This window comes from Abramis brama, assembly GCF_963993115.1.
Source record: "Abramis brama genome assembly, chromosome: 8".
NCBI lineage: Eukaryota > Metazoa > Chordata > Actinopteri > Cypriniformes > Leuciscidae > Abramis > Abramis brama.
Genome location: NC_139970.1, coordinates 3803576 through 3816352, shown reverse-complemented (window position 1 = coordinate 3816352; position 12777 = coordinate 3803576). Strand labels below are relative to the sequence as shown.

At 39.8% G+C, this 12777-nt stretch overlaps 1 protein-coding gene across 1 annotated transcript; it reads right to left on the bottom strand.

Moving 5' to 3' along the window:
* Nucleotides 1–1519: 1519 nt before the first annotated feature.
* LOC311088074 (uncharacterized protein) lies at nucleotides 1520–12194 on the bottom strand. Its single transcript, XM_084121731.1, has 3 exons — nucleotides 12130–12194; nucleotides 11126–11251; nucleotides 1520–5782 (listed from the first exon to the last, which is right to left on the bottom strand). The coding sequence occupies exons 2-3, from the start codon at nucleotides 11202–11204 to the stop codon at nucleotides 4905–4907; spliced, it is 957 nt and encodes a 318-aa protein (XP_083977857.1). The 5' UTR covers nucleotides 11205–11251; nucleotides 12130–12194; the 3' UTR covers nucleotides 1520–4904.
* Between the last annotated feature and the right edge of the window lie 583 nt (nucleotides 12195–12777).

Genomic DNA, 12777 nt, shown 5'->3' with positions numbered 1-12777 from the left:
GCGAAGAAGAACAGTAAACTACAATGGATGACATACAGCAGATCTTGTTCTTGCTCCTCGACATGTTTGTCACAAGAAGACAAGCGCCGACATTAGGCTTTTCTCAATATTAAGTACGCAAAGTTTGTACTTGCCATGTGCGACTCACTCCTACATGCACATGGTACAGCGCGTTCTTAAAAGCGTCACTCAGCTCGCTCTGCTACTCCGGTTATCTCTGTTACTCTGTATGTACAAATTTAAGCAACAATAAAACGAAATATGTTATAAAACACTACTCTGCCTCTTTTCGTTTTCATTTAAATAAATTAAACATTATAGGGACACAAATGTGGTTCATGCGCAACGCATATTGATTATTCACTGCACGTTATACGTTATTCTATTTATAACAAAACGATTTAAAACACAACCCTAACGTTACCTCTTTTCGTTTAAATAATAAAAAAAATTACACATTACAGGCAATATATGCATTTGTACAAATGTTGCAATAAACATCAGTGATAATCTTGTAATAAGAAAATGACAAGAAACCATATTTCTTTTTGTAAAATTTCAGTTTTATCAATAATAGCCAATATAAAAGTTTAAGTAAAAGGTACAAGAAGCTATTCAATAAGAAATAAAGCAAACAATTCAGTCAAATGTCCAAATGCTGCGCTAGTCTAACATTACAACAGTAAAGTTAAATACAAATAGCCTATAATATGAAACTAAACTTAGCCCTCAATTATATATTCACGAGACCAAAGATCGCCCGTTAGGTCTGCACAAGACGAATTATATCTCATGTTTAACCACTACCGTCGGAGTCATCGGCGAACGTCAGAAGAACTAACTTAGCCGAGGAAAGGCTCATCCAGCCGGGAAACATGAGCGCCGAGCGCCCGCTGATCGCATGGATCTCACAACCGGGGAAAAACAAATCATCTTTATAAATAAACCACAGATTAGAGCTTTAAACAACTACATTCTCGCCTGAAAAACTCTTAAAATTATATTTCGTGACACAGTAACAGTATATTATATTAAACTGTATATAAAAAAATGGCGCTTCTTATGTTGTCATTCCCCTCGTAGCACGCGCAAGTGACGATTCTCTGTCAACCAATCAACGTCCTGCAGTGAGTCTAGCTCCACCTTTTAGTACCGTACCACTGTGCTAGGTACCCCAACGGAAGGGTACCCAAAAAGTGGTACGGTACGGTTCGGCTTTTTGGTACCATTCTCAACTTTTGGCAGTGGAAACGCAAATAAAAGGGTACCGACCCGTACCGTACCGTACCGTACCGCTCGGTGGAAACGCGCCAATAGATCAGTGTTTTCTGTAAAAGAAAGTATCTCCCTTTGCATTGAACTTTGAAGATGTTGTTTATGTTCAAACAGCAACATTACACACTAACTAGTTAGAAAAGTGAAATCATAATCAAGGACCCCTTTAACAAATAGAACATTACTTACATTATTAACGTAAAATACAAATATATATATTTTTTGTATGTCATGTAATGTTTATTTAACCAGGACAATGTGACAACATTAAGTGTAATTGGGACATACATTTACATTTAATGTATATAAAACCAACATGGTAACACTTTACTTGAAGGGGTGTGCATAAGACTGACATGACACGTCATGAACATGAAGGAGGTTTTATGCATGTTTATGACAACTGTCATTAAGTGTCATTCACTAAATTATGACATTTTTTATGCAAATATGACATTGTTTGAGATGTCTTTGTTATGACAACTTGTCATAAACCAATACATCATAACCTGTCAGTGTCTTTGTCATGACAAACTTTATGGGTTAACATTACATTAATGTCATGTGGTTGGTTTTGACATTGGCTGCCATGAGGCCATTATAACTGTCATGAATATATTTCTGACCACTTTTTTTCAGTATTCCAGAATTAGTTATAAAATAATTTGACAGTATTAACACTTGATGACATTTTAATGACAAATTCAATTTGTACCACTGGAAAAAAAAAAAGTGGTCAGAAATACAATGTAACGTTAACCCAAAAAACTAAGTAGTTTCTTAAGTTTGATGATTAATCTGCTATGTCGTGTTTATGACAGGTTATGTTGTCTTGGTAAGTTGCCATAACAAAGACATCTCAAACAATGTCATCTTTGCATTAAAAATTACATAATTGAGCGAATTACACAATGAGAATTGTCATTAACATGCATAAAACCTCCTACATATTCATGACATGTGCCATGTCAGTCTTATGCACACCCCTTCAAGTAAAGTGTTACAAAAACATTAATAAAACTATATGTCAAGTCAAGTCAAGTCAAGTGTATTTATATAGCGCTTTTCACAATACAGATTGCATCAAAGCAGCTTCACAGCATTAAACCAAAATAACACAACAAGGTTGTTTCTAGTGTAAATTTATTGATTGATAAAATTAAATTAATATCCCCAAAATATCCCCAATATAAGGACCTTGCCTCCTCATTTCAGAACACCACTGTAGTCACTGAACAATAAACTGGGTTAAGAGAATGAATTATAACATAAATCTTACATAGTTCACCTTAGAAAATGCTGAGCCATTTGAAAATCTTTCCACACATTTAAAACTCTTTTCACATCGGCATGACTTTTCAGGTGTATCTGTGTGATGGCAAAAGTTTTTTCTAATGCTGATCAAAATTAAATTATTTTCCCTCAGAATGAATAAGCAGGTGGTTTTCAAAATTGCTCCTTTTCCTAAACCTCTTGCCACACTCAGAACGCTAAAGATATTTTCCAGAATGAATTTGTACATGATGTTTCAAGTCTCTAAGGTATGTGAAACTCATGTCACACTGAGGACCAGGCTTGGGAGGGTTACTTTAAAAATATATTCCATTACAGTTACAAATTACTTCATGAAAAAAGTATTCAGTAAAGTAATCCAAGTACCACAATATGAAAGTAATGTAATCTGATTACTTTTGGATTACTTCAAGGTCACATATATATAAATAAAGTCAAGCCAGAAGAAATATCATTTTTATGAAAACCTTTTATTAATTAAGAATTTGGTCCGGTGTAAAATATTTGCAAAATATAAACTATTTAAGAAAATGTCATATAGCTGTAAGTAACTATGTTGTAGCTAAAAACCTATTAAAACTAAGCAATCATGTCTCATTTCCACAACTTGGGAACACACAGCCCTGAATATTTATGTAAAGGGCTATACAGACATCTAGTGGCTACTGTATGGTATTGCAGATTATTTTTGTTTTATTTTTAACTAACAAACAAAAAACACAACATTTTAAATTTCTACACAGTATTAGTTTATTTTAAAATAGGCCTAAAGCTGACTAAAGCTGTGATCTTTCTTAATTTGCCTGACTAAACGTTGGCAGTGGGAGTTCCCCTACGTTACCTAGGCAGCGAACATCCCGTTAAGTGAGAAGAGATTAAAGGGATACTTCACCTCTGGAAATATGAATGTGTATTTAAAATAGGTCATTTATGTAGAAGAAATGTGAAGACATTTTTGAATTTGGAGCCTTCTCGACTGAGAAAAGCCAGAAAATGTTTTTTTGGCTTATGTGGATGAAAGACAACAACTCCCAGAATGCACTTGCTTCGCTGCCCTAGGAGGCCACTCCCAAGCCACGCCTACCGGTAAGAGAGCGCAGTTGAAAACAACAAGGCTAGGCTACTAACTTCGTGAGTCTCCGTGACGAGTTTGCCAGGGATTTCAAGATCGCCCAAAATGTCCGGGATTCGGCTTTTGCGTTCTACAGTCGCCATTCATCATGTTTACTGTGGCGAGCAGGACGAGGCTGAGGGCCGGTGGCGTCATTACTGAGAAGCGCCAGGTCTCATATCTCTCACGGAGGAGCGGGAATTTTCTTAGCAATGTTAAAACGCACATCAACTGATCACTTGTTTAGCGTTCATGCAAACACTACATTCAGACTCACCAATCGGAATGAATTCAGCTAGATTGAAAAAAAGGTGTGCATGTAAACAATGAATGGCGACCGCAGAACGCAAAAGCCGAATCCCGGACATTTTGAACGATCTCGCCCGCCGGACAAGTCCGGGAAAAAGAGGATGGTAACCCATTCAGCTTTCTCCTACTACTCAGCTTTCTCCACAGAACAAGAGCCTGCTAGCTTAGCTTCCAATGAAAGACGGCTGAACTGTGTACATTCTGTGAGTGAGATCCCACCCTCTATGGGCGGGTTGAAAACATGCGGGACAGATCCTCCTACTGGCTGTAGTCTTTAGCCTCTGGCCAGAAAATCCTCCGATGACGATAAATGACGATTTTTGCGTCATCGGAGGATTTTTTCCAGACAAAAAATACATAAATCTCTCGTCTCAGGGGGATATGAGGCTGGAAAGCATGGTAATTCGAAAATACTACAGGTTTTCTACAGGTTAATACAAAGCTTAATGCTAAATCCTGAAGTATCCCTTTAAGTAAGGGCATTTCGTTACAACCATGTTGTTTGCATTTTCTTCTTTGAAAACAAAATGTCAGCGGAATTCCCATGAATTGAAACCGTTTTTGTCCCACGGGCATCGTTTCTACTGGCAGCAGCGATTCATTCAGCGTCTGAGGAGATTGTAGACAGCTGTTATTTGCGCATGCACCAGCGACCGGGTGGCACACGTGAGTCATTACTGGCAACAGAATCAGGAACTACTGTATAATCAAGCAGCGCTTAATATAGCGTTATTATGCCAAAATACTTTATTTATTAAGTTTTAAATTAAACCATTGTAATCCTGAAAATATTCCCCCTTTTTTCAAAATGTAACTATAATCTGATTACTACGTTTTTTTTCAAAAAACTTAGTAATCAGATTATTATAGTATAACTACAGTAATCAGATTTTTGTATCCTGATTACATAACGCCGTCACATGTATTCCGTTGCTCCCCAACCCTGCTGAGGACACCTGTAAAGCTTCTCTCCAGTGTGACTTCTTATGTGAGTCTTAAGGTTTCCTTTAATTGTGAAACTCTTTCCACACTGATCACAAGTGAACGGCTTCATTCCAGTATGAATTCTCATGTGGACATTCAAGTGTCCTTTTTGATTAAAACTCTTTCCACACTGATCACATGTGAACGGCTTCACTCCAGTGTGAAGTCTCATGTGGGCATTCGCATGTCCTTTGTGTGTAAAACTATTTCCACACTGATCACATGTGAACGGCTTCTCTCCAGTGTGAATTATCATGTGAGTCTTAAGATTTTCTTTTCGTGAGAAGCTTTTCCCACACAGATTGCAGGTGAAAGATTTCTCTCCAGTATGAATTCTCATGTGGACATTAAAGTGTCCTTTTTGAGCAAAACTCTTTCCACACTGTTGGCAGGTGAATGGACTCTCTCCAGAGTGAACTCTCATGTGGAGATTAAGCCTTGCTTCTTGAGTGAAACCTTTCCCACACAGGTGGCAGGTGAAACGGCTCTTTCCAGTGTGAGCTCTCATGTGGGTATTGAGGCTTGTTTTATGAGTGTAACATTTTCCACACTGTTGGCAGGTGAAAGGACCCTCTTCAGTGTGAATTCTCATGTGGACATTAAAGTGTCCTTTTTGATTAAAACTCTTTCCACACTGTTGGCAGGTGAAATCACTCTCTGTCTTCGGAGCTCCTTTTCGTGAGGAAACCTTTTTTGTCACTGAGCAACCAAAAGATTTTTCTCCAGTTATGTAATCGTAATCTTTCATATGCTGATTTTTCTCGTCCATTTCCATCAGTTCTTCACTCTCCTCTTTCAGCTGCATCAGGTCTAAAGCAAAACAAAAGCAAATATAAATTAACCCTTATTTAATGGTACAGAGCAACACACACCAAACTGAGTCTTCCCTTAGTGTACTGCCTACTAAAATAGCGTTTATAAGCGCAGCTTAAAGAGATTAAAACAGCTCTTTTTCTGCTGTTCCATAAGCGCCACCAGCCGCTAGAGAGTGGATTTACTTTTTCATTCAGCCTGTCTGCCATTTTTGTTCAGACCAATGCTAAAATCGGACCAAATATTGATTGTAATTTTTAACCAATATATCTCAACAACTTATCAAAATCTCAAAACAAAAAAGGTTGAAATGAAGCGGATGAAGCGAGTTGAAATGTGAGGGATGAAGCGAGGACTCAAGTGCAGAGTTGATGGGCTTTATTTTAATAATAAAAATAAAACAAAATACAAACAAAAACTACCCCAAGGGGGAAAACATGACTTGACTTGGCTTGGCTAAACTTGACTTGAAGCACACAGCAGGGAAACACACAGTGTACATACGACGACGAACCAGCACAGGACTGCAAACACAGGGAGAATAAATAGGGAGAGCAAACAAAGCTGGTAACAAGGGAGGACAGGTGGAGTAAATGAATCAATAATCAGGTAACAAGGTGGGCGGGGTTAGACAATCGACAGGAGAGCACATGGCACAAGCACAAGGCCAGTAATAGGCCTCACATAAAACGCAAGCACAAGGCCAGTCACATTAATCACAAGCCACGTGTTCACACAGAACATGACAACATGAAAGCACACAGCTAGTGTAAAACACAAGCTTGTGTGCTAGACAAAACAAGACTCATCCTGTGCGTTCACAACAGAAGACAAACACGCGGAGCATGGATGTCTGAATCCCGACACAGAACCGAAACCAAACTACAAGGCCAAACAAGGCACAAGGATGTCAGAGCTCCAACCATCCATCTTCTTCCGCATATCCGGGGCCGGGTCGCGGGGGCAGCAGTCTAAGCAGGGATGCCCAGACTTCCCTCCAGCGTGTCCTAGGTCTTCCCCGGGGTCTCCTCTCGGTGGGACATGCCCAGAACACCTTCCCGGGAAGGCGTCCAGGAGGCATCCGGAACAGATGCCCGAGCCACCTCAGCTGGCCCCTCTCGATGTGGAGGAGCAGCGGCTCTACTCTGAGCTCCTCCCGAGTGACCGAGCTTCTCACCCTATCTCTAAGGGATCGCCCAGCCACCCTGCGGAGAAAGCTCATTTCGGCCGCCTGTATCCGGGATCTTGTCCTTTCGGTCATGACCCACAGCTCATGACCATAAGTGAGAGTAGGAACGTAGATTGACCGGTAAATCGATTCTTCACCACGACAGACCGGTACAGCGACCGCATTACTGCAGAAGCTGCACCGATCCGTATGTCAATCTCCCGTTCCATCCTTCCCTCACTCGTGAACAAAACCCCAAGATACTTGAACTCCTCCACTTGAGGCAGGAACTCTCCACCAACCTGAAGTGGGCAAGCCACCCTTTTCCGACTGAGAACCATGGCCTCGGATTTGGAGGTGCTGATTCTCATCCCAGCCGCTTCACACTCGGCTGCAAACCGTCCCAGTGCATGCTGAAGGTCCTGGTCTGATGGGGCCAGCGCGACAACATCATCCGCAAAGAGCAGAGATGAAATCGTGTGGTCCCCAAACCTGACCCCCTCCGGCCCCTAGCTGCGCCTAGAAATTCTGTCCATAAAAATTATGAACAGAACCGGCGACAAAGGGCAGCCCTGCCGGAGTCCAACATGCACCGGGAACAAGTCTGACTTACTGCCGGCAATGCGAACCAAGCTCCTGCTCCGATCGTACAAGGACCGGATAGCCCTTAGCAAAGGGCCCCGAACCCCATACTCCCGGAGCACCATCCACAGGCCGCCGCAAGGGACACAGCCGAATGCCTTCTCCAAATCCACAAAGCACATGTGGATTGGTTGGGCAAACTCCCATGAACCCTCCAGCACCCTGTAGAGAGTGTAGAGCTGGTCCAGTGTTCCACGACCGGGACGAAAACCACACTGTTCCTCCTGAATCTGAGGTTCTACTATGGGCCGCATTCTCCTCTCCAGTACCCTGGCATAGACTTTCCCGGGGAGGCTGAGAAGTGTGATCCCCCTGTAGTTGCAGCACACCCTCCGGTCCCCCTTATTAAAACAGCGTTAACAGCTCGGGGTGAAAACGGCTAACGTGATTTATCAAGTTAGTGGTATTACCTCCTGCAAATTCTATTTGTGCGTGACATGAGCGCACACACACAGCGCGTCTTCTGCAGGTCGAGCTTACCAGGTTGTTCATAAAAGCCGAAATGTGCCCAGATGTAGGCTTTTAAAGTAGTTGGAGCATTTTTAATTTTCTTGCACTCGCGTCTCACCTCCCTCTGCCATTGTATGCTACCACGACATAGCTCGTACGCGACAAATGATGTCAGAAAAGCGTCAGTACATTACAATCAGTTATGATCTATTACTGAACCGATACCGAATCATCCTCGTCTGCATCGCGATGCATCGTAGAAACGATTAATTTCAAAACCCCTAACGGCTTACCCCTTATTTACACTGCACACATCTACAGCGCATTACGGCTCCAACACGGCCACCGGAGCTGATTGTGGCCATTTTAGTCAATGCTTGTGTTTATACCAGCCGTGCCGCGGCATGTTTCAGAAGCGGCTCTCTGCGCTGCTTCGCTAAAGATAGGAGCCTGGTCCACACCGCAGTTCAAATACAAAATCCTCCTGTTCACAGGCACTGTCACGGATTGTTAATTATGTACATAGGGGGGGCCTCAAGGAAAAAGGTTGGGAACCACTGGTCTATACAGTCACTATTTCCTCATTTCCAAAAACAACCGCGGCTTGCATCCCATTCTGGATCTGAGAATGTTAATCCGAGCTCTGGCGAAACACTCATCCAAAATGATCACTGTAAAACAGATCCTTGTGCATATTCAACATGGGGACTAGTTTATAGAAATGGATTTGAAAGATGCGTACTTTTACATTCACATAGCTCCTCATCACAGGGGTTTTCTGATGTTCGCGTTCGAGGGGGTTGCTCGTCAGTTCAAAGCTCTGCTACTTGGGCAGGCTTTGGCATCCCACACATTCACAGAATGCATAATTGCAGCGCTTTCCCCCTTGAGACTTTTGCATGTTGCATGTTGAACTACCTGGACGATTAGCTCATTATCACCCAATCAGAGCAGATGCACAAGCACGTAATTCTCGCACACCTAGCTCTTCTTGGTCTTTCAGTGAACATGCAAAAGAGCTGCACGCTTATGTGGACACAACTAGCTTATTGCATGTGGTGGAACAGCTATTCGTCTTTTATAGGGGTGTTAAGAAAGGCTATTCAGTGTCAAAGCAGAGGCTTTCACACTGGATAGTGGAAGCCATCCACTTAGCTTTTATGTCTCAGGAGACTGAATGCCTTATTGGTGTGCACGCCCACTCCACTAGGACTTTGGCTTCATCTCGGGCTTGGACAAGAGGTACTGTATGTCCATTCAGGACATTTGCTTAGCAGCAGGATGGACTTCACAGAATACTTTCGCTTAGTTTTATAATCTTGAAATTCCTCTTTTGCACCGCATGTCTGTGCAACGGGAGTTTCATGAGCTACCATTGGATGACTGAGAGACTCATCACCACGCCTCTCCATGGTGAGTGGTTTAGAAAAGGTTGTATAGTCGAATATTGTGTTTAGCGCCATCACTGGCGTTTCAAATAGGGCTTAAAGGAACACGTAGACTTTTTGGGACTTTAGCTTATTCACCGTATCCCCCAGAGTTAGATAAGTTCATACATACCCTTCTCATCTCCGTGCGTGCCGTAACTCTGTCTGACGCACCCACCGCTAGCCTAGCTTAGCACAAAGACTGGAGGTAAATGGCTCCAGCTAGCATACTGCTCCCAATAAGTGACAAAATAATGCCAACATTTTCCTATTTACATGTTGTGATTTGTGTAGTCACAGCGTGTACAAATAACAAGGTCACATGAGACACAGCCATCTTCTAACCGTATACATACTGGGAACTATATTCTCAGAAGGCGAAGCACTGCTACTTCTGCAGAGTGATTTACTCCAACTCTGAGCGAACTCTGCTCCTCACCACGGGGCTTCTCAGGCGCTGCGAGCAAATCACTCCGCAGAAGTAGCAGTGCTTCTCGCGCCATTGGCTATTGCAAGTGCAAAAAAGCGTCAATCAGGCTTCAGTATTTCGGAGAAAGGGAGTTTCCCCATCGCGTCAGCTTCGACGCAATGTCTAGTTCCCTACTCTCAGGGAACCATGGAGTAACGCGAGACGTTAACTTATCATGCTTTTCACCTTAGAATACTGATCCAAATAAAGTGTAATTCCTTCTGGAGGATACTTGAGTCATTACTAGTGGGTTATCATTACCTTATATTATACATTATGCATTTTTCACATTAATTATTAATCTGGATATAGTAGTTCTTATTAGTCCTCTGGGAGGTATGAAAAAAATAGTAGCATTGATTAGCTAATAGTGAACTACCACATTCAACTGAGTGCTATTACTAACTAATTGTGACCCTGGATCACAAAACCAGTCACATGTCGCACGGGTATATTTGTGGCAATAGGCAAAAATACATTCTATAGGTCAAAATTATTGATTTTTCTTTTATGCCAAACATTATTAGGATAGTAAGTAAAGATCATGTTCCATTGAGATATTTTGTAAATTTCCTACCGTAAATATATAAAACATGTATTTCTGTGAGTGAATGCAGCACAATCGCCAACATAAATGAGCAACTTTAAAGGAGATTTTCTCAATGTTTAGATTTTTTTGCACCCTCAGATTCCAGATGTTCAAATTGCTGTTGTCCTATCCTAACAAACCATACATCAATGGAAAGTTTATTTATTCAGCTTATATTATATTATATTTATTATATTATATTTTTATTTAATTAATCTCTTATTCAGCAGGTGATGTATAAATCTCAATTTCATAAAATTGACCCATGTGACTGGTTTTGTGGTCCAGGGTCACAATTCATTAATCAGAGTTTCTTGTTAGTTAATAGTAGTAACTACTAAGAGTGTTAATATGGTGTTACTCATTTGTTCCTGAGTAGCCTAGTTCTTTAATTATCACGACTGCAAGTCATATTTTTATCCTTTAGCTTTTGGAAACCTGTAATTGTTGTTTTTACTGTGTAGACCTGCTTTGTACACTATATAGCACTTTGGATCGATCTATTTTGTGTTTAAATGTGCTCTAAATGTTGTTGTTGTCATTTCTGTAGAGGCCGACATTTCAATAAGAGTCAAATGAAGAGAATGAAACTAACCTGTTTGTTCCTCAGTATCTTCATGTTTCACGCTGTCTTCAATCTTTATGTCTTCACTCTCCTCTTTAATAAACGCCATCTTTATAATAGTGTGTCATGTGGATCTCGGCTGAATCAGGGGTTCTTCTGTGTGTTTGGATGAATTGTCATGTTTAATATTGATAATTAGATAGAAAAATTAACAGAAAGTAAAATAAAAACTAAATCTCAATCAGCTCCCTAGTTCAGTAGTCAGCGCACTGGTGAGGGAGTCAGTCAATGATACAGTTAATGCTCACTGTTTGTCCTGATTAGCCAGAAAACTACAAATTGACAAAATAATAACTAAATACTGACACTTCCGTGATTTATATTTGGTGTTTAATTATTTATTAACTACATTAAATAGTAAGCCACTTCCAGTTTTTCTAGCTGTGCATAAAGAGTGCATTACGTTCCTTGATGTTGTAAACTGTTATGTTTTTATATTATTATTAAAATTATTAACATAACTGTATAGCACAAACCGTACATACACAATAACTTTACTTCTGTTCAAGAAAATATCTTTCTACCCAAGAAAAACGTTATTTAAAATAACAATTATGCACTCATATATCAAAAAAAGTTTTAATAGTTTAAATATTTCAGGATTTTATTACCAACAGTTGTTTAAGGTTAGGAGAAAATAGTATTTAAAATAAAAAAGTAACCAACTATTGAAAATTAAAAACACATTTACTCATTTGGTAAAACTGAATCGAGTTGTTGTTGTTTTTATCTCCGTTTCTCCATCCCTACTTGACGGAATTAATGTTTATGATAAACTCATTTATGATTCAGGGAGAGAAATAAGACGTAGGCTACTTTTTCCATTATGTGCTGAAACTAACAATGTTAATGTTAGATAAAACATTACTACGTTACATTCAATAATTAAATAATTTTAATAGACTGTAGAAACTAAAAATATATATATATATTTAACAGTTTGTATCGATTTAAACACTTCCAAAAGCACAAACCTTTCTTCAGAGGAATCACAGACGCAGAAGAGCGACGCACACGCATGACGTCATATCAAATCACCAAAATAAAAGTCCTTCTGCTAGGAAATTTAGGCTACATACAAAATCACATACAAGTAATAAGATATATTTAAATTACGATTTGAATTATAGGTGAAATACATAAATACACGTTTAAACATTTCCTGTCCATTATGTGCTGAAAATGCACATCTAATATGTAGCACATCATATTAAAGTCTAATAAAGTGTAGCACATCTAATATGTGAGATTCTGTCTAAAAGACATAACAGTCATGTTTGAGCGCAGAAGCCATTTATACCAGGGTTCTTCTTTTATTTTTGTTTGATGAAGCTGTATCATAAACTGATATTTTATTATTATACAATAATCAAGGTTTATTGTACTAAACTACTCAAATATTTATGAATTGAACTTTATTTTACACTTCAATACATTTTCTTTGACACTTTATTATTATTATTATTATTATTATTATTATTGCTGACTTTATGAAACACAAGGTTGAAATGTTCAGTTGGCCAGAGAGAAAAATAACATGTAGTCGGAGGAAAAGATTCACGAGAGACGAGAGCTGCATATTTTCCCCGGGTTTAATAAAATTAATTAAACGGTGTCACACT